General features: G+C 40.1%; 1 protein-coding gene across 2 annotated transcripts; it reads right to left on the bottom strand.

Annotated features, from left to right (window-relative positions):
- Positions 1 to 279: 279 nt before the first annotated feature.
- Positions 280 to 23,703, bottom strand: ecrg4a (ECRG4 augurin precursor a). Of its 2 annotated transcripts, none has more exons than XM_072264331.1 (5): positions 23,521 to 23,703; positions 8,409 to 8,527; positions 5,444 to 5,491; positions 2,924 to 3,075; positions 280 to 1,401 (listed from the first exon to the last, which is right to left on the bottom strand). In XM_072264331.1, the coding sequence occupies exons 2-5, from the start codon at positions 8,476 to 8,478 to the stop codon at positions 1,237 to 1,239; spliced, it is 435 nt and encodes a 144-aa protein (XP_072120432.1). In that variant the 5' UTR covers positions 8,479 to 8,527; positions 23,521 to 23,703; the 3' UTR covers positions 280 to 1,236. The 2 variants fall into 2 exon arrangements, with proteins under 2 accessions (XP_072120432.1, XP_072120433.1); XM_072264332.1 differs by lacking the exon at positions 23,521 to 23,703 and adding an exon at positions 20,525 to 21,011.

The raw sequence follows: 23,703 nt of genomic DNA on the forward strand, positions 1-23,703 counted from the left end.
TTAAACCAATTCCATTTACCCAGTACCACCCTGCAGCAGCTTATGTTCCTGCACATTCAAATTGCCCTTACTAGCTCAAGATGCGGTTAGGATACTTTGTCGGAGTGTTCGGAGACAAGCCAAACCTTAACCTCCTAAGTAGTATTTTCCTTAGGATTGCATCCACGTGCTGGGCCAGGACAGGTCCTCCGATAATGTTAATGCCCAGGAATTTAAAAATTACTGACTGCACTGTCAATTCTCCCCCCCCCCCCCACATATCTACCCTCCCTCCCCTTCTCAAGTCAATCGACTCTTTAGTTTTGCCAACATTGAATGAAAGGTTGCGACACCACAACCAGGTGCTGTACCTCGCTCCAGGAAGCTGACTCTTCGCCATCTGTGAGACATCTACCGATACTGTCATCAGTGAGTTTGAAGATGGCATTGGAGCTGTCCTTAGCTACACAATCATTTTTTTATTGAGATGCAGTACAGAATAGGCCCTCTGAATCGCGCTACCTAGCAGTCCCTTCCGATTTAATCCTGGCCTAATCATGGGGCAATTAACAATGATCATTTAACAATTAACAATGACCTGGACCTGAAAGTACCAACCGGTATGTCTGGAGTGTGGACAAAACCCACACGATCACGGGGGGAACTTACAAACTCCTCACGGCAGGAATTGAATCCAGGTCTCTGGTACTGTAAAGCATTGTGCTAACCACTACACTACCATGCCGCCCACCGGCTTTCCTTCCCTACACTTTCCATTTACCTTTCTTATTATATAACCTACAGCTTATGATGCCTTTTGTTACTTTCCCCAATAGCTCCTTGTGCAACCCACTGACTATCTTTATAAACTCTGATTGGAATGATTTCACTACATAGAAAATCATTAACATGATTTATCTGGCTGCTTTAATCAGAAAATACCATTTTAGTAGAAGACATGAAAGAGTTAGTCCAACATCCATTTATAAACTTCTACAATTATGTGATCCTTAGTTACTTACCAAAATATTGAAATTCAAATTTCAGCATGTAAGAAATTAATTCAAGGTGATTAAAATATAACAGAAAAAGCATTAGGTTGTTAGAAACAATTTACATTTGTAATTCTTGGTAAAACTAACACAAAAGCTAAACCTTGCAAATGAGTCAATAATATTCAAAAAGATGATTATATAATACATTATGCCAGTAGGTGAAAGGTTAATCACTAATATTTATGGACTGTACTTCATTGCTTTAAGAATCATAATTAACATCAGCCCCATGCCGCATGGAATGAGCATAATAGGGGCCAAATGGAGAATTCCCATCATAATGGTAGTGGTTGTAGTAGCGATGGTAGTCGTCATGAGTGCCACCTTGGTATACATTCTTCCAATATGCAACAGTTTCTTCAAATTTCTGCAAAATTATTTTAAAAATCAATTGATCCTTTCCGGTAACTTTTGAGATACAGTATAATTATTTTCAACTTGTCTTAGTCTTAAAGATACCAGTATGAAAACAGGCTGCTTAGTCCACAAAGTCTGAGTAAACTATCAATGACCTATTGCAACAATCCTATATTTAATCCCATTTTTATTTCTCCCCTTATTCTCATCAAACTAACCCCCAAGTCCTATCTATCACACTGTTAAACTTGAGGGGCAACTTATAGTGACCAATTAACTTACCAACTCAGATGTGTGTGTGATCTGGGTGGAAACTGAAGCACCTGAAGGAAACCCACACAATCTTGGTGAATGTACAATCTCCACACAGGCAATATCTTGCATCAGGTTACAACCCAAGCCTCTGACACTAAGGCATCAGCTTGAATAGCTGGAGCCAAAAAAATGGGCTGTGGGAGTAGGGAAGGAATCAGTATTGAGACCCTGCACTAGGACTTTTCTGGATGTTAAAAGTGTCAGGGACAGAGCTTTCTCAGTGGTAGTGGAAACCCTGCTATTCCTCAAGCCAAACCACTGGATTCTGCAAGTTAAGCAGTCTGCGTCCTCATCAAGTGAGGATAACGTGGGGGATTTTTTCTCTAGTAAACACAAGTCAGTAGGATTCTGCTCTTGTGTCTGTCCTGCAGCCAAATCATTTGAGGAGTTGAGTTGTCCCACGCCAACCAGCGTATCAACCGATAGTAATCCTACTTGGCAGCATTAATTCCATATTTCTTAATGTCTTCGTCACTCAAGTACCCGCCAATGGTTCCTAAATTCTGTTACTATTCCTTCCTAAGACCTTGTCTGGTAGCTCATACCAGATACCAACTACTCTGAAAAACTTATCGCTCAGCCTTCTGTTAAACTACCTTCCTCTCACCTAAACCTCTGTGCTGTAATTTTCGATACCCCTATTATGGAAAGCACTGAATGCCTACCCTATGTATGCCTCTCATATAACTTTATACACCTCAACATGTCACCTCTCAGCCTCCTGCACTCCAGAGCAATCAGACCCAGCCTATCAAAACTCCTCTAATAACTCAACTCAGTATTCCAATCCTAGAAAGATCTGAGAGAAGATCTCATTGTTCACTTCTTTTTTCGACCAATGCTTTACTATCCACATTTTTGGGGGGAAAAAATGGTTGTCTATAAACACCATCTGTCAGTGTATTTTTGAAACACTCTTTTTACTGAATGAAGATCTTCACTAAAATGCTTTCTTTTAGTTTGGGTTTCTATTTTGAACCTAAGTTTTATCACTTTTCCCTGTTTATCATCAGCCTCCGATTTGTACTTTTAAGTCCTGGTCTTCTCTTCCAAATAACAGATTCGAAACAATTATGTCACTCAACCACTCTGCTTTATCCAACTCACATACTCCGCCAAAGCAGTTAACATCTTCAGGGCAGAAGTGATAAGGGAGAAAATTGCTGTCAGTAAACCTAAATATTAAGTAGATGTTTGAGAATTGGGAAGATACTCACAGCTTCAGAAAATCCCATGCCAATGAACTGCTGATACCATTGCTGAACGTCATCACGAGATCTATCCCAAAGGTGCCGTTTGGGACGTTTCAAACTATTCAAAAACTCATTAGCTTTTGATTCAGAAACCGAAGCAGACAATCTCTCTAAAGCTAGAAACAGTGAAAATATTTGAAACAACTTATTAAGTACCTGTATTTTCATAGTGCCTGATAATGTAGAACTTAAATAATTAATAAGATACTTTGCAACTATGATGTACCAGTTCTGTAAATGTTCCACTTGTATCATAAATGGAATTATGTGGGGCCTAGATTTGTGATAAACGTAGTGAAAGGACTAACATGAGAACAGGAGTCTTATTATCTGGCCCCTAAATCCTATTGTAGCACTGAATATGCTTGGAGCAGATCTTGCCTTGGCTTCAGCTCCAATTTCCTGTCTGTTCCTCGTGGCTACCATCCATCTATCCTGAAGGACAATGGGTGATGATGATCATCATCACAAGCCTGGGCAGAAGATATGGAGATCCTGGGATGCCTAGTCATTAAGACTGCGTGCTACGTGTGCAGGGGCCAGACGTCCTACCCGTCCTCTGTATTTCAGCCTGAGTCCAAAAGGAGTTGAGTTTCCATATATCGCCAGTGAGGAGGCACTCCATGAGGCTTGCTTTTGGAGAGGCTACGTACTGCCAGGGAGAGACTTACACACTCAGCTCTCCTTTTCGCAAGACTGCTAGCCAGTGCTGGAAGCTGAAAGTGAGAATGACAAGCACGACTCACTACACTACCACAATAGACACATTACAACCATGTTGACACTGTAAATGTAGGAATAATTTTAATCTAAACTCTGCCTTGAATATACTCAATGATTAAGTTGTCAGCTTTACAGAGACAATAATCCAACAATTCATCTACTTCCTCCTTAAATACTCCCAAAGATCTAACCTCCAGAACCCTCTGTGGGGGAGAATTCCAGTGATACATCACCCTCTGTCAGAGGGTCAACATACTACCCATGTGTCCTGACTCGCTGCTTTCTGATAGTCCTTAGTAATATATGAGCTACTGAAGTTTAAAATGGCACTTCATCAAATGTTATTTGAAAATGCAAGTAACTACTATGACAGTAAATTTGCCAACAATTTCTGATGGCCAACGTTTCATATTTAGCAATTGGATAAGAGAAACATCTAGCTCAAAAGAAAATAATATGGACAAGTATCTGAGTGAGGAATGGTTTGTTGCATTTTGTAAGAAGCAGCCAAAAGTAAAATCTGTCTCATTGAGTCTTTTACAAAAACATGCATAAAATTGAGAGTTGTTTCGTTATAATTCTAGTTCTAGTCATAACTAATCAGCAAAACATTTCCCAGTTCAGTTGAATGCAGAGATTCTATGACATGCCTATACCAGAGTATGCTATTTTTTGGTATTTGATAGTCCATATTATCCTGCTCATTTATGAGTCTTTACTATGAATACTTTATTCCTGGGTCAGATTGTTAATTTGCAGTTATGAACTAATTAGTTTCTCCCATCCACCTTTTTAATAAGAATGAATTCAACAGACGATAGTGACCACATTTAAAACTGAGTTGCATTTTTATGTGTACTGTATATGATAATGATGCACAATTATCCAATGAGACTCTTTTCACAGTATTGCATCTAGTTTGTCAAGTAGCAGTTACAAAATAAAATTACTTAATTCACTTAGTAATATTAGAATGCATAATAAGGACAAATTAGTATCATGGTAAAAGGAGCAGGGTTGATTAACACCTACACCCATTAATCCATCTCACCACCACCACTTTATCATTTCCTGTTAAAGTCACCTTATGTACAGATACTCCAGTTCCCAACATCCTTTATGTACAGTATATAAGATCTGTCTATATTTATAAGCTAATCTGATGTATATATATTTATTTTGGGTTTTTATTGTGTTTTTTATACTGAATTGGATATGGAGTTACAATTCTTTACACTTATATACTGGCAGATGGCAAATAATCTCTTGAATCTTGATATTCTGTGAGGCACCAACTGAATTGTTTTGTACAGTGTGTTACATGTGCAATAATGAAACCATCAAAGGAGGGACAACAGGACATTCCTTAGCCTTAAAGTCCTTAGTTGTCATGGTAAACAGAGTTGACACCTATTCCTCTGTACAGCATTGACTAGAAATCTACATTTATGTGAGTAAACTATTCCAAATAGAATAAGGTAAACGACAGGTCATGACTTTCACAGAAACTTTTGTTAAACAAGTTTTAGAAACTTTCACTTGCACAGAATATCAGACACTTGGAAATGTTTGGATGTGTACGATTGGAGTTATGAAAGAAATTGATGATTTTCTTGATGTAGCTGATGAATGAGAAACTTAGGCAATGATTGTAACATCCAACTCTACTTGCCTTTTCAAGAATATTTTAATGGACCCATCTAACAAATGCTTAGAGTGGTAATTAAGGTATGTAATATACACCAAAATAATACCACTCACCACGTCTTTTCTGAATCATCTTGCGCAGTTTATTTCCACTTGACCCATCTGAAAAGAAGAACAGAATGATGGGAATTTGTTCAATGGGGCATTCAGAGGATGATGAACCAAGAGCAGTTATGACACAGTCGTGTATGTAACTGCTTCTAATTCACTGGTGTTAACACGTGAAAGTTCTCCTACTCTTATTGCTAAATATAACACAAATGCTAACCAAGGTATTCTTTTATCTCTAAATATTACATAACTAGTTTCTTAAGTTGTGGCTCTTTTTCTATCAGCACATCACTGTACCAATCAAAAGCAAGTACCACCGTTACAAAAGCTAAGTGACAAGAACCAATGACAGTTCCCAAGTTGGTACAGAGGGATCCAATACATTTTGTACAGGCTGTGTGCAGTAGCAGAGCCTTATCAAAAAATGTCATGTCCTTGTAGTTAGCCTGTCTATATACCTTAAAACTTCTCTGCATCTTCCTCACAGCTCACATATAATGCAACCCAGTATCATGAGCAAACATAAGTATAATACACTTGGTCCCAAGGCAAATAGTGAATAGCTGACACTGGCCAAAACCCCTCAACCTGAAAATAACCCATTTGTGCCTATACTGTGTCATTCCCTTTACCGATCTTCAGTCTAATGACTCCCAACCCTATGTGCTGTAATTTTACACAAAGCCTTTGAATGTCTAAATACACCATATCTACTCTACTCTGCGAGAACAATTCAAAAACCTAACCTTTGTTCCATGCAGAAAATCGTCATTGACGGCTGAAAAATTACAACATCTTTGACCCTTTCTGGGTCCCATCTGGAGTCCACTATCACAACGTTTTCCGAAAACTACAGCTAAAAGCAAGTTTGGGACTTAGGCCTTCACATGGAAAGCAGGACTGTACTATTTCTCTACAGAATCATACCCTTGCCATTCTGTAATTCAACCCCTCCCATCCCTATTCTATATCAAACAATCTATCAAACAATCTTGTTGTTTCTCCATATACTTCAAATAAAAATTATTAAATAACCTTATGCTAGTAAACTGAAGTAAAATCAGAAAATGCCGGAGATACCTAACAGGTCAGACGGCAGCAACGGAGAAATAAACAGAGGACTAACACATCTTTCCATCCCCCCACCACTGCTTTCTGCAGGGATCGCTCCCTAGTCCATTCGTCCCCACCACCCCTCCCCACCGGTCTCCCTCCTGGCACTTATCCTTGTAAGCGGAACAAGTGCTACACATGCCCTTACACTTCCTCCCTCACTACCATTCAGGGTCCCAGACAGTCCTTCCAGGTGAGGCGACATTTCACCTGTGAGTTGGCTGGGGTGATATACTGCGTCCGGTGCTCCCGATGCAGCCTTCTATATATTGGCGAGACCCGACGCAGACTGGGAGATCGTTTCACTGAACACCTACGCTCTGTCCACCAGAGAAAGCAGGATCTCCCAGTGGCCACACATTTTAATTCCACGTCCCATTCCCACACTGATATTTCTATCCACGGCCTCCTCTACTGTAAAGATGAAGCCACACTCAGGTTGGAGGAACAACACCTTTTATTCTGTCTGCGTAGCCTCCAATCTGATGGCATGAACATTGACTTCTCAAACTTCCGCTAATGCCCCACCTCCCCCTCATACCCCATCCATTATTTATTTATATACACACATTCTTTTTCTCTCTCTCCTTTTTCTCCCTCTGTCCCCCTCACTATACCCCTTGCCCATCCTTTGGTTTTCCCCCCTCCCCCTTTTCTTTCTCCCTGAGCCTCCTGTCCCATGATCCTCTCATATCCCTTTTGCCAATCACCTGTCCAGCTTTTGGCTCCATCCCTCCCCCTCCTGTCTTCTCCTATCATTTCAGATCTCCCCCTCCCCCTCCCACTTTCAAATCTCTTCCTAGCTCTTCTTTCAGTTAGTCCTGACGAAGGGTCTTGGCCCGAAACGTAGACTGTCCCTCTTCCTAGAGATGCTGCCTGGCCTGCTGCGTTCACCAGCAACTTTTATGTGTTTTACAAATTTCACTGCTTTATCTGCTCTTGTCATGATGGTTGTAATATTCATGTGGGCTTTCTTTGAAAATCACTTACCAATGAATCCAGCCTGTAGATGCCTTAGAATGGATGTGACACTGTATACCAAATGTGCAAAAGCAAGATGTGTTTGTGTTGGAGAACTTTAGACAGAGAAGAGTCACAATGTGTGCATTTATGTTGGAGTCTCACCCAGAGGGATATTCAGTGTCTGTCATTGTATTTGCTGCTCTGCCATCAAGACACATTTAGTCATGGAATAGATGATCAATAACTAAACAGGTGCCAGGCTGATCAGGTTTGTATCAAGAAGAAGACCACATGCAGCCAGAACTTACCGACATTCTGTTCAATTCATCTTTGTGCATGTTCCTAAATGCAAGTGTTTCCAGCAGCTGTGTTGCTTATGATCTGAACATGGTGCGGAGATGAGCAACCAACTGCTGGATTTCAGGATTGCTTTGGGAATCTTGAGCTCCAAGTTAGTACACTTTTAAGTCTTCCTAGTTCTGATGAAAGCTAGAAACCGGAACTCACTTCCCTCTCAACAGATGCTGCCTGACCCTTTAAGTATTATAGCATTTTCTCTTTTCAGATTTCCAGTATCTACAAGTTTTACATTTGATTTTTGACCTTTGGGAGAAAATATACCAGAAAACTAAACATCAAATATAAAAACTATTAAAAATAGTAGAATTGCCCTTCCAAATTTGCTGAGTTGAAAAAAGTTAATTTTATATTGACTTATTTCTTCTTTCAGAGCAGGGATGCAGATTTATGATTACCTCTGATATATTACTCAAATATGCTTCTAACACTTGGAATATATCCCATGTGATAAAAGAAAAGAAAATATGCCAATTATTAAATGTCAAAACAACATGAAATTCCCTGGACAAAAATCATGAATCCTTCTACTTACTTGGAAATGTAGACGTCAACAGAAGTATGCAAAAAATGACAAGAGGGAGTTGGCTTGGTTGATGAGACATTTCTTGAGAGAAGGAGTTAGATCAATAGATTCCCTGAAGACTTAGATGGCTAGAGAGAGAGAGAGAGAAGAGAAAAGTTTGACGATGTAGCAAACACTGATCTCAATAGACTTGGGCTGTAAAGTGTTGTCTTATATAATCTATAAAATAAAATAGAGGAATACGAGTAGGCCATTTGCCCCTCATGTCTGCTTCACAATCCAATAACATCATGGCTGATTTTACCCCTGGATTCACTTCGTTGCATATCCCAAGATTTCCTTAACATCCAATGTTTAATGACCTCACACTTGAATATACTCAGGAACTGAGCCTGTATGTTACTTTTGGGTTGAGAATTCCCAAGATTCACTAGCCTTCAGGTAGAGAACTTCCTTCTCATTTTAATCCAAAATGGTCAATAGCTTATTCTGGGGTAGTGATTGCTAATTCTACATACACCAGCCAAGGGAAACATCAGCACCATATTCATACGACCTGTTGTTATGTCACTGGAGAAAAGTACTGGTAAATCTGACAAAACAAGACACAGCAGGCGTTATATGGAGACTCTTTTGGTCGAACAATCAGCTGGACTAGCGTGGGGAACAATATTTTATGTGCTAAACAGCAACGGACAGTTCCATATTTACAATGTATCTATAATGATTTCTTTGAAACTACACACGAACTTCATAGCTCCCGATTCACATCCACGGCACAGACAGCTACATGAATTTTAATCAGCAGCATCTGGTCCGTGATTCACGACTTTTAGGAATCTATTGTTCATTTAAATTAAATTTACAATTTACATTCAGATTTGAAGATTTGTGGCTGAAAGTCATTTGCTAAATATAAATGTACTAAACCCAAAAATCGCCCAAATACGAGAGGGCATAATTTTAAGGTGATTAGTGAAAAGTATGGGGGGGAGGGCTGATATTATATATATATTTTTTTTTACACAAAGAGTGCTTGGTGCATGGAACTCACTGCCGGTGTGGCAATAGGGGTAGATACAGTAGACACGAGGAAATCTGCAGATGCTGGGAATTCAAGCAACACACATAAAATGCTGGTGGAATGCAGCAGGCCAGACAGCATCCATAGGAAGAAGCACTGTCAACATTTCAGGCCATTTTGCCACATTAAGGAATAGCTTAGGTAGATACACGGATTAGAGAGTTATGGAGGGCTATGGTCCAGATGTAGGTAGATGGAACAGGCAGAAGTCCAGGGTAGCACAGACTAGATGGGCCAAAGGACCTGTTTCTGTACTCTATGATTCCAACTGCATTCGGCAGCATCTCATCTCCCGGCCATGCAGAGGAAGAAGACACAGACTGCCAGGCTGCACAGGATATAAAGATCTCCTTGGAGGTAAGAGTTCCTAAAAGGAGCCCATGAAAACTTTGTCATCCAAGCAAATCATGTGTCCTTAGCATGCAATTAGACTGTCGGAAAGGGCAGGCAGAGTACAGGACGGAATTGTAGTCAGCAGGGTGAGAAGCAGAGCACTAGGGTTGCAGGATCACAAAGGGTAGTAAATACAGTACTCAGAGTGTTATATCTGAATGCACGGAGTATAAGCAATATGGTGGATGATCTTGTTGCACTATTACAGATTGTCAGGTATGATGTTGTGGCCATCACTGAATTGTGGCTGAAGGATGGTTGTAGTTGGAGCTGAATGCCCAAGGTTACACTTCGTATTGGAGGGAAAAGGAGGTGAAGCAGAAGGGGTGGCGTGACTCTGCTGGTAAAGAATGGCATCAAATCAGTAGAAAGATATGGCATAGGATCATCAGATGTTGAATTTTTGTGAGCCGAGTTAAGAAACTGGAAGGGTAAAAGGACCCTGATGGCAGTTATTTACAGGTCTCCCAACAGTAGCTGGGATGTGGACCACAGATTACAATGGGAAATTGAAAAGGTGGGTCAAAAGGGCAATGTTACGATAGTCATAGTATATTTTAACATGCAGGTTGAATGGGAAAATCAGGTTGGTCGTGGATCTCAAGAGAGTGAGTTTGTTGAATGCCTATGAGATGGCTTATGTGTGGGCACGTGGCCAAGTGGTTAAGGCATTCGACTAGCGATCTGAAGGTCATGAGTTCGAGCCCCAGCCAAGGCAGGGTGTTGTGTCTTTGAGCAAGTCACTTAATCACACAGTGCTCTGCGACGACACTGGTGCCAAGCTGTATGGGTCCTAATGCCCTTCCCTTGGACAACATCGGTGTCGTGGAGAGGAGAGACTTGCAGCATGGGCAGCTGCCGGTCTTCCATACAACCTTGCCCAGGCCTGCGCCCTGGAGAGTGAAGACTTTCCAGGCGCAGATCCATGTTCTCACAAGACTAACGGATGCCTAAAAAAAATGAGATGGCTTTTTAGAGTAGTTTGTCATTGAGCCTGCAAGGAGATCAGATATACTGGATTGGGTGTTATGTAATGAACCGGAGGCGATTAGGGAGCTGAAGGTAAAAGGATGCTTAGGATCCAGTGATCACGATATGATTGAGTTCAACTTGAAATTTGATAGGGAGAAAGTAAAGTCTGGCATAGCAGTATTTTAGTGGTGTAAAGGAAATTACAGTGGTATGAGAGGAGTTGGCCAAAGTAAATTGGAAGGAGATGCTGGCAGGGATGACAGCAGAGCAACAACAGTGCGAGTTTCTGGGAAAATGAGAAACATGCAGCATAGATGTATTCCAAGAATGAAGAAATACTCAAATGGGAAAGTAGTGCAGCCATGGCTGACAAGGGAAATCAATGCTAATGTAAAAGCAAAAGAGAGCATACAACAAAGCAAAAATTAGCAGGAAGACAGAGGATTGGGAAGCCTTCAAAAACCTACAGAGAGCAACTAAAAGAATCATTAGGAGGGAAAAGATGAAATATGAAAGCAAGCTAGCAAGCAACATCAAAATGGATAGTAAAAGCTTCTTCAAGTATGTAAAAATTAAAAGAGAGATGAGAGTGGATATAAGACTGCTAGAAAATGAGTCCGGAGAAATAATAATGGGGGACAAGGAGCTGGCAGATGAACAAAATGAGTATTTTGCATTAGTCTTTGCTGTGGAAGACTCTAACAGTGTGCCAGATGCTGAAGGGTGTGAGGGAAGAGAAGTAAACAAAGTTACTATTACAAAGGAGAAGGTGCTCAAAAAGCTGAAAGACCTTAAGGTACATAAGTCATCCGGACCAGATGAACTGCATCCTAGGGTTCTGAAAGAGGTAGTGGTAGAGATTGTGAAGGCATTAGTAATGATTTTTTAAAAATCATTGGACTCTGGCACTGTGCCAGTGGGCTGGAAAGTTGCAAATGTCACTCCACTCTTTAAGAAAGGAAGAAGGCAGCAGAAAGGAAATTATAGACCAGTTAGCCTGACCTCAGTGGCTGGGAAGATGTTGGAGTCAATTGTTAAGGATGAGGTTATGGAGTACTTGGTGACTCAGGACAAGAGAGGACAAACTCAGCGTGGTTTCCTTAAGGGAAAATCTTACCTGACAAACCTGTTGGAATTCTTTGAGGACATTACAATTAGGATAGATAAAGGGGATACAGTGGAGATGGTATAGTTGGACTTTCAGGAGGCCTGACAAGGTGCTATACATGATGCTGCTTACCAAGTTAAGAGCCCATGGTATTACAGGAAAGTTACTAACACGGTTAGAGCATTGGCCATTTGGCAGAAGGCAGCCAGTGGGAATAAAAGGGTCCTCGTCTGGTTGGCTGCCAATGTCGAATGTTGAAAAGCCTAGACAAAGTAGATGTGGAAAGGATACTTCCCTTGGTGGGGCAGTCTAGGACAAGAAGGCGGAGAAAGTTCTTCAGACAGAGAAGGTGAATTTGTGACCACAGGCAGCTGTGGAGGCCAGGTCTTTATGTATATCTAAGGCAGAGATTGAAAAGTTCTTGATTGGCCACGATAAAGGTTACAGAGAGAAGGGTGAGGAGGGGAAAAATGGCCCAATTTTGCTCCTATGTCTTATGATCTAACTCTTGGTTGCGCTGCCTCCACAAGTCAAGAGCACAATAGGGAGTATAATCCCACATGTAGTTTAAGGGAAATCTCTCACATCGAAAATCAGAGTTCAGATGGAATATGACGTGTTGCTACTCCAACCTGAGAAGGGTCACATTACAGCCATAGAGGCGGCCATGCACTGAAATGTTGAAATGGGAATGGGAAGTTGAATTGAAATGGGAATCCCACCTTTTGTGGTGGATGGATAGTCTCCAATCCAAAGGCATGAACATTGATTTTTTCCAGTTTCTGGTAATTTCTTAACCCCACCCTTCCCATCTTTTTTCCCTACTCTGATCCTTTATCTTCACCTCACCTGCCCAGCACCTCCTTCCAGTGCCTCTCCTCCTTCACTTTCTCCTATTGTCCACTGCCCTTTCCTTACAGATTTCTGCTTCTTCTTCAGCCCTTTACCTGTTCCACCAATCACTACCCAGCTTCTTGCTTCACTCTCCTCCTCCACCCCCCACTCCCCCCCCCTCAGCTGCCAACTTGTACTTCTTCCCTTCACCTTCTTACTCCTTCATTTCCAGTCCTGATGAAAGCTCTCAACCCAAAATATTAACTGCTTAATCTTTTCCATCGATGCTGCCTGAGCTGCTGAGTTCCTTCAGCATTTTGTTTGTGTTGCTCTGGATTTCCAGGATCTGTAGAATCTCTTGCGTTTATGCAGTGAGGATACATGGCTCCTTCAATAGACATAAATGGTTGGATATGTGGGCAGAAGGTTGGCAAATGGTCTTTAACTGAGAAAGTGTGAGGTTATGAATCATCGCCGGATGAGGCAAATGATAGACAATTATCTGTATTAAGACATACAGAGGGATCTTGTAGATTAAACCCAGAAAGGTTCAGATGTAATTAGGCAGCAAATAATATATTGGCCTTCAGCGCCGCCACTGAAATTTGAAAATAGAGTAGTATTATCACAATTGTACCAGGTGATGGTGAGGTGGCATCTGAAGCATGGCCTAGATTTCCTTAATCAAGGATATAGTAGCATTAAAGACAATCTAGAAGAGATTTGCTAAACTAATTCCTGGAAAGTGAGGGTTTTCCATCACAAATGGCTATAACAGACCTGTTTTCTGTAGAGTGCTGGAGAATGAGAGGAGACTGACTGAAATATACATACATCAACGGCGGGCGGAACAAGGTGACAATAAGTAACAACTTATTGAATAACATCAAACAAGATGATGCAGTTACAAGAGGCAAGTTACTTAAAACAGAGTGTGGTGGATCCCAGGAATTCTCTACCCAGGAAGGTTGTGCAGACAACAATGGAAGTTTTTAAAGAGCAGGTAAATATTTTTTTTATTCGAGTGGGAAATTGAGAGCAATGGGAACAGAAGAGCTGAGGTGAAGGCCAGGAAAGGGCAGTCATGTTCAGATAGATTGGTCAGGCAGCTTTGTGAGCCCTATTCCTGCTCTTATTTTCCTGTGGACCCTTGTTCCAATTAAGAGCTGAATTAAAATGCAGGCCATTCAGAAGATTAATTATGAACTTTAAAATACCTTGCCTGGCTGTGTGCAAGTCAGAAACTCAAACTCACACAACAATTATTTAAAACAAAGCACTTTACTTGAGAAATTTTGCATGATTCTTCATTTACCAATGCCTCTAAATGGGCTGACATAAATTTAAATACCTTTTTTATATACCTCTTCTATAAACGTTAGTCTATGTCTTACAGGGGCTCCCTTCTGCTCAGAAAAGATCATCTAGAATTTATCCTATTGATTCATCCCTTGTAATTTCCCTGCACCCCTATGACTGGCATTTGGAACATGTTGAGTGGCCATTGGCTTTCATTGTTCTGTCAATAACATGTTGTTTTACCTCAGCCATCACTGTTATCCGTCTACTGATTTGTTATATTTATTTATTGTCACATTTCACAAAGAGGTAAATGCTGTGTGAACAGCATGGCTTTTTTAAAAATAAACACAAAGAAACATAAGTGTCCAATTCACACTTCCACTGAGAAGTAATTAATCAAGGCCATCATCTGAAAATATTAGTTCCTCTAATCCACCAAGCTGTTGAAAGCTTATTAGTGTTTGATTAATGAACCCAGCTCACAATCTGATCATCAGATGTACAACAAATATCTGGAATGTTTTGTACATTCAAGGCACTGGAACATAAAAATAAAAATCACCAATTTTTTTAGTTCCATTGGCTCCAAAAAAAAATCAATATTCAGAAGTTCAATAATTTGATTACTATTTATTTTAACTTTTCTTTGCGCACTCCATTTGAACAGGTCATTACCATCTCTACTGTTAAATAGATCATGAGAAATGGAAAGTTATTATCTATGAATCAGAGGGCTCCAACTTTTTTTTGAAATAATTAGAAAATGCTTGCTGGTACCTGGGTCCAAGGGTCTTAATAGTGACAGTCACACTTAGAGTAAAGGAATCAAGATGAACTGCCTGGTGCTGCTTGATTATTCTTTTATAAAGCTCAGAATTTTAATTTACAATTTCCAGAAGCAGAAATAATTCCAGTCAGTACTGCATTTCCATTTCACAACTGCAACATAATGTGAAACAGCAGTGCATTTTGAGTAGGGGAATAAGACGAATATATATTTTTTCAATGTCTTCATTCTGTCTGAATCTGTCTTGCACTCTACAACAGAAATTCAAACATAGGTCATCTCCAGGTCACAACCACTTATGGACCCAATACATATGAACAAGTGTTTCGGAGACTAGTGGAATGGATTTGTCAGTTGCACAGGTTGCAGACATCTTCTGCTAGGTGGAAACAGAACATATATACTCTCCCCCCACCCCCCTCTCTGGCACCATCTCTGTCCTAAATTTACTCCCCCGAATCCTGAGACTATGTCCCCTGGTTTTAGTCTCACCTACCAGTGGAGACGACATTCCTGTCTCTATCTTATCTATCTCTTTCATAATTTTATATGTTTTTATAAGATCTCCTCTCATTCTTCTGAATTCCAGTGAGTATAGTCATATCTTCAACAGATAGGTCAAGCATAATGTCTTTTTCATAAATATGTTTTGGCTCTGTATAATTTTTTCTTGCTCTTTTCGATGTGTTTTGTTATTACATACTGTACTTTGTAATGTAACATAGCAGAACCCAAACCAATTGTTCCTCATACAAAGGGAACCAGAGATTTTACAAAGCCATATTACCTCTCTCTTTACCTTTGATCAATACAAAAAATGGAATTTAAGCTGTATGATGAAAAACATTATTGCTAATTCCATATTCTCGTTCCAATGATTTAAGAGCCTTGTGTACCTACATTTTACTCTTAGCTCCATAACTTCCATTTCACCTCTTGAATTCACATCCATCACTCTCAGGCTAATGAAATGGCATGAACCAATGTCACGAATGGCATTCATTGATATATTCTCTTTGACCTACCTCTCAACGGAAATCTACAATCACCACTGTTGTTTCCTTCACACCTCAGCTTTGCCCTAAACATCCATCTTTAATGCTTTCACCTTCCCTCTCCACATATTGAGCCGAAGCAGGTATCATCTTTTAAAGAAAATGTCATTGTACACAATCACCAAAGAAACAGAGCTCCATTCCTTCACTCCCTGATTTCTCAACTGCTCTTTGCCTTTGGACTCCTCACCATGCATCCAATGGGATACAAAACCCATCAATCTTTGGCCCCTGCAGTGAACTCCATCCTTCACCTTTTTCTTCACCATTCATCTTTCCATACCTAATTAGAGTGCTTAAAATCTCAAAGTTCCATCTGATACAACTGAGGTTATAAGCATGAAACCAAATTTCTGAATCAGAATTTAATATTTGAACTTTCAAAGACAGGATTTCTATCTACATGTTTCCATTTACATCACACATCAGTTTTTCTACCAATGAAACCTTTCAACGCACCTTTGTCCCGTACAAACTAGTCTTCACTTGACACATTCCCAGCTGACACTTTAATCTATCCTTGAGAAACACCAGTTTGACCAAAATCTGTCCATCATATAACCATGCCCTCGCTGACCTACACAGACATTTCATAATATAATGTGCCAAATTAGAATCGTATCCTGGCCTTTAAATTTCACTGAGGTTCTTTCTAATCCTATTATATAGTTAGGGAACCTAAGACATTTGCACAGTACCTTAGTAATTTTATGTATTGCGCTATACTGCTACTGCAAAAAAAAATCATGAGATATGAGAGTGATGATAAATCTGGTTCAGAAATGTATCTCTGTTGTGGACTGAGAGTGGGAAGGGAGCAGGGAGAGGGGAATCACGGTTGGGAAAAGGGGAAGGCAGAGGGAAGCACCAGAGAGACATTCTGTAATGATCACTAACCAGTTGTTTGGAATCAAATGACCTTACTTAGTGTCTCAGGGCAAGATGTGTCTGCACCCACGCCACTCCCACCCATCACCTCGGCACTACTTCTCTGCCTCCTGTCCCAGACCCCTCCCGCGATGCTCCAGCATTCTTTGCTCCCGTCAGATTCACAAACTGTCTATCCGCTCCACATTGAAAAATACAGAAATGTGCAAAAGTCTTAGGCACATAACTATGACTTTTGCTCAGTACTTTATGCTTGTGGGGGGAGGGGAGACATCAATATCCTAAATTCTACCCGCTTCCCTTTCTGTAGCCAAGGCGTAAATAAAGGGAAAACTTATTACATTTAAAGCTATAAACACGAGATTCTGCAGATGCTGGTTATCTTGAGCATCACGCACAAGATGCTGGAGGAACTTAGCAGGTCAGGCATCATTTAGGTATTAGGCCAAGACTGTTCATCGAGACTGGAAAGGAAAGGGGCAGCAGTCAGAATAAGGAGGTGAAGGGAGATAAGGAGTACAAGCTGGCAGGAGATAGTTGAGACCGAGCGAGGGGGAAGGTGAGTGGGTAGGGAGTGGAGGTGAAGTAAGTTGATATATTTTAAGAGTTTGGTGTTTAAGTTATCAGATAGGTCTAGATTTACACCCTGATGGCATGAACATTGACTTCTCTAACTTCCCTTAATGCCCCTCCTCCCATTCTTACCCCATCCCTTATTTATTTATTTATTTATTTATTTATTTATTTATTATTTTTCCCTTGTTTTTCTCTCTCTGTCCCTCTCACAATTACTCTTTGCCTGCTCTCCATCTTCCTCTGACACTCCCCTCCCTCTTTCTTTCTCCCTAGGCCTCCCAGTCCCATGATCCTCTCCCTTCTCTAGCCTTGTATCCCTTTTGCCAATCAACTTTCCAGCTCTTAGCTCTATCCCACCTTCTCCTGTCTTCTCTTATCATTTTGGATCTCTCCCTCCCCCTCCCACTTTCAAATCTCTTACTATCTCTTCTTTCAGTTAGCCCTGACGAAAGGCCTCGGCCTGAAACATCGACTGTGCTTCTTCCTATGGATGCTGTCTGGCCTGCTGCGTTCCACCAGCATTTTGTGTGTGTTGCTTTACACCCAGTAGCCACTTTATTAGGTAAACCTGCTCATAAATGCAAGAATCTAATCGGCCAATCATGTGGAACCAACTCAATGCATGAAAGCACGCAGACATGGTCAAGAGGTTCAGTTGTGCTTCAGACCAAACATGAGGATGGGGAAGAAATGTGATCTAAATTACTCTGACTATGGAATGCTTGTTGATGTCAGACAGGTGGTTTGAATATCTCAGAAACTACTAATCACCTGGGATTTTCACACACAACAGCCTCAAGAATTTACAGAAAATGGTGCAAGAAACAAAAATAAACCATCCAGTGAGCAGCAGTTCTGTGGGCAAAAATGGCTTGTTAATGAGAGATGTCAGAGGAAAATGGCCAGATTGACTCAAGCTGGCAGGAAGGTGACAGTGTCTCAAATAACCACGCGTTACAACAGTGGTGTGCAGAAAAGTATCTCAGAACGCACAATACGTTGAACCTTGAAATGGATGGACTACACCAGCAGAAGACCTCCGACATACAGGAGGTACCTAATAAAGTGGCCACAGAGTGCATATGTGAATTCTGTACTCCTTGAATAGGGCACAAATCAGAAACATACACACACACACAACCACCAAACAGCAAAACCCAAAATAATTAGCAGGTCTGGAACAATGCCATCTGACAACTTCAGAACCACATAGCAGCTCAATGAGTGTAATACCATGACAGCATAATATGGAACATGTGGTGGGAAAATGAAAGCAGTAGTTAATTATCAAAGTCAATATATTTGAATAATTTAAATTTCCAGTTATGAGGCTAACACTAATTATAATTGAAAATAGATTTTCATGATTGAGATTAAGAGCATAAATTTTACAATTTAAAGATATTCTAATCAAAAAGTGATAGACTGTCTGGCTGACCTTGAAAAGTAATTGTGTTTTAATTAATAATTCAATATAAGAATCATCCTAATCAGTGCAAGCTTGAGTTTGTTTTCTTTTGTGGTCAACACTGTGTTAATTGATAGCGGTAGTATCCAGTAACCAGGCAGTCAGGGAAAAGGAACATTCTTGCCTTTCTCTTTGAGTTATTGCCAGGTGCAATTGTGCTGGAATTGTTGCCAAGGGAACCCTGCGCAAATGGAAACAGTTCATCATTTCCACAATGTGGTCTCTTTTGCCATGAGCAGACTAAACGTGGACTGAGTATTCTTTGTGTAGAATGTCTCCGTACTGTCTACGAATATTACCCAACGAGTCTGCTTATTCATCATTTCGGTTGCCTGTCTAACCTCTCAACCTGTCCTTCCTTTGGTATTCCAGTGAGTAGTAATACATGTTTAAAGAACAGGACCTCATCCTTCAATTCAGGAAATTACAGCTTTCTATGTGCAGTTCAGGAATAGTGCCCACAGTGCCCATGTTTTCCAGCAGTGAAAATGATTCAGCTATGATTTACACCTTCACAACACCCATTTTTGAACAGTCCTGATGACGGGTCTCAGCCTGAAACATTGACTGTACTATTTTCCATAGATGCTGCCTGGCCTGCTGAGTTCCTCCAGCATTTTGTGTGTGCTGCCCATCTTTTGAAGTCTATTTTTGTACTGTCTCAGTACTTTTATATTCGTGTGCAGTAGCACTTACTTTTTATTCGCAGTTATTTTGTAAATAACACTATTCTTTGCATTTCTGGTCAGATGCTAACTGCATTTCATCGGCTTTGTATCTGTACTTGGCACAATGACAATAAAGTTGAATCTAATCTAATCTCTCACCCTCCAGCCTTCCATCTTTTCTCATTTTCCCCTCGTTCCCTCCCATACCTGTATACTTCATTAAAAATTCCCAACCCTAGCCTTTACTTGTTCTGAAAGATCCTGAGGATTTAATGTTTCTTTGCCCACAAATATGCCTTCCTTGATGAGTAATCCCAAGCATATTGAGGTATTAAATCAAGATTTCTTGCATTTCCAGAACAATTGAATAAATATGCACAGTATAGGTTGGATGTTGCTTTATCTCGAGAAGCTACAGCCTCCTTATGCCTCCTCTGGTCAGGTCTGTAAACATGTGAGAAAGCAGAAATGCTTTGCATTGGTATTGTTCATCGCTTTGTACCATCTCAATGTATTTAAGTTTGGAATGATCTCCACAGACGGCATGCAAAGTAAAACTTTTCCACTGTGTCTCGGTACACGTGACAACAATAAACTACTTTCCAGTTAACACAATTCTCCCGTCTTGCTGATGGTTTAACACTATCCAGCTACACGAGATCCCAGTATACAGCAGCACTACTACCCAGTTCATTCATCCAACTTTGCAGGCAGAAGTGAACTTTATAGATCATAATGAGAGGGAAAATATGCAATAATGCAAAATAGAGGGTTATCAGTATGAGGAGCCAAATTAATAATTGAAGCATAAATGTGAAGGATAGTTTAGATCTGTAACAATTGTGGGAGCAGTTCACATTGTGGAGGAATAATATGGACTGGCTAACCCAAAGAGTCGATTTCTGGGTTTAGCACCTGTATTTCTATGGAACTTCTTTAATGTCCCATGTGTGAAAGAGCACAGAAATATAACACTGTTATGATTCTTACCTTCTCTGACCATCCTGTGATCTTCAACTTCGGTGCCCATAGCACTCACCACAAATGTCTCTCGAGAGTTCAGCTCAGTAGCACCACCCTCATAATTCCCTTACTTGCTACCAGAGTTCATCAAATGACTACATTCTTACCTTTACCATCATTACCAATCATTTTTGAAACCAAGTTACAGTAGGTTTACTTCAGCTTCTCATTTGTTAATCCATGGGCATTACTCCTTCTTTCAAATGCCTAATATTGAACCACGGTTTGGCGAGAAATTGTCCTCAGCATAAAATCAACACAATCAAAGCTACCCTTCCCACTCGAGAAGAATGTAATTTATGTACGTCATAATGCCAACTATCCTCTTGGCTTATACCCAACAACAATATCCCTGACTTCAATTTTCATCCTCACATCCACATAACAAGGGAGCTTTCACTTTCCCAGTGTCTACTTCCTCAACACAACCTCTTCTTCTTATATAAAAAAAATACAATCCACACCCAATGGCTGCTTCTATATACAAGTACTGCTTGGCTTCATTTCCTGTATTTTATTGTACACTGAGTAATGATGGGTTATTATGACAATTCTAATTGTCACGAACTCCAACTCCAGCCACTTGGAAAGGAACCAAAGGCAGACGCCCAGTCAAATTACCTCAGAGGCAGAGGAGTGCTGCAGAGTTCACAGCTGGATATTGTTCAGCAGCCAACAAGATGGGAGAATTAGACACAGTCATTGTAGGAAACCTCACTGCCCGAGCGTTTGTTCATAGATTTATAGGAGCAGACATTTATTTACAAAGAGGTACAGGGCCAACAGGCCCTTCCAGCCCAACGAGCCATGCCACCTATTTAACACCAGCCTAAGGTACGTTTGTCCGCTCTTGGACTGTATTCCTTGGAGTTTAGAAGAATAAGGGGAGACCTCATAGAAACATTTCGAATGTTGAAAGGCATGGACAGAGTGGATGTGGCAAAGTTGTTTCCCATGATGGGGGAGCCTAGTACGAGAGGGCATGATGTAAGGATTGAAGGGCGCCCATTCAGAACAGAAATGCAAAGAAATTTTTTCAGTCAGGGGGTGGTGAATCTATGGAATTTGTTGCCATGGGCAGCAGTGGAGGCCAAGTCATTAGGTGTATTTACGGCACAGATTGATAGGTATCTGAGTAGCCAGGGCATCAAAGGTTATGGTGAGAAGGTGGGGAAGTGGGACTAAATGGGAGAATGGATCAGCTCATGATAAAATGGCGGAGCAGACTTGATGGACCGAATGGCCGACTTCTGCTCCTTTGTCTTATGGTCTTATGGTCTAATCACAGAAGAATTTACAATGACCAATTAACCTACTAACTGATAGGTCTTTGGACTGTGGGAGGAAGCCAGAGCTACCAGAGGAAATCCACACAGACACAGGGAGAACACACAAAGTGCTTATAGAGCACCCCGGAATTGAACTCAAAACGCCCCAAGCTGTAATAGCGTCGTGCTAACCACTATGCTACCATGGCCATAAGTTGCATAAAGGAAGCTGTAGCTTCCCTCGACAAAACACCTCCTGCATTCATTTATCTTCCCTTTATTTTCAATGCCAGCCAGCCAGTCACAGAAGCAGGAATGCAGTGGCATAGGCTGTACGGGGGCAGAAAACAACAATACTAAGAAACTCTTACTTTTTCCTGCTGACGGCAAAAACTATGGGAAAGAATGTTTATATTTATCATCAAACATATAACCACAACATAAAAGAGTCTGGCTAAGCAATCTTAATGCCATCCTATCCTGGCAACACTGGAAATAAGGTTCAGCTTTACAGCAGATTACACAAAATTCAAACAGTACTGTAGCTTTAATGAAAAGCAAATGTTCCCGCATATAATCTGTATTGGAGTACTTAGCTTCTTTTTTCACTTTACTCATTTTGCCAGAGTTATGAATTTCCTTAACTTTGAATTTCATCTTCATTTGATTCATTAGAATTCTTTACTTGCGCATAAGAACAAAATAGTAAAATATGACACGCAATATGCAGAATATTTTATTAATCCACGTACATGAGAGTTTTCCAATTTTTATCTAATTTCTCAACCTAGTTTTTTTTCATCTGGTGTAATAAAACATGGTACCCACTGACTTTTTCCAGAGTGTTCTGCAAATGGATCAATTTATAAAATAAAAAAGATATTTGCTCTCATACTCGGTATTGATAATTGCTTTGTTAATTCCAGTGGACTTGGTGTATACTGTAAGTTTGTGCTTCTGCAGCTCTGAAACAGATATAATAAACAAAGTATCTACCATCATTTTCACAACAGCCTTCAAAGCAAGTAATCAAAACTACAAATGAAATTAACATGCCATTAATTTATGTTGGATTTTATTGTAATTATTTTAACAGAAGTTGACCATCCAATCATCCCAGAATTAAACTGAAGCCTTAGAATTTGAAATTACTAATCCCAAAAAAAAACAACACACTCAAATAACCAGTAATATTTGGTAAGCGTGTTCTAGAGGAAGTTAAGCAACATCATGGAAGATTAATGATTTTTCTATTCAAACACTGGCTAAAAAAAACAAAATTTTAAGAGCCAGTAAGACAAATTTTATCTCAATGTTCTACTGCTTTATTAACACTTCAAAATCTGCCTTCTTAACACTTAAAATATAACTTGTTAAACATCTGAAGTGTAATTTTAGGCGCTATAATTACAACAAATATAATTTTACAAAAGCAACAAGGCAACTTAAAAGTACGCAGGACTTTGAAATTTGAAAGTATAATGACTAGGTCAGCAATTCTATAAATTATTTCCTATGTAAACTACTTATTATCTCGTCTCTAGAAAGGCAGAACAATATTCATTTCTACTGAACATTTTCTTGAACTAAATATAACATTTTTAAATTCTATTTATAAAAAATGAAAATCATACAGACCAGATGTCAGCCTTAAACCCCTACATTCATGTTTATTTTTCAATTCAGTCAGTTTACCTTTGATGCGAAAGCTTTTCTTTCCCTATGTCTCGCAGGGTTAAGCAGATTTTCAGTCCACAGCAAGTCTCTTTTTCTATGTTGCACAGTTCAGTCTGATCTACACTAGGGATGGGATCTGAACAGCCGAACATCTAGAAATAAATCTGCTAAGCTAACATTAGTTTCATCATCTTAGAAAGT

Source organism: Mobula birostris, chromosome 7 (assembly GCF_030028105.1).
Source record: "Mobula birostris isolate sMobBir1 chromosome 7, sMobBir1.hap1, whole genome shotgun sequence".
In the NCBI taxonomy this organism is placed as follows: Eukaryota; Metazoa; Chordata; class Chondrichthyes; order Myliobatiformes; family Myliobatidae; genus Mobula; species Mobula birostris.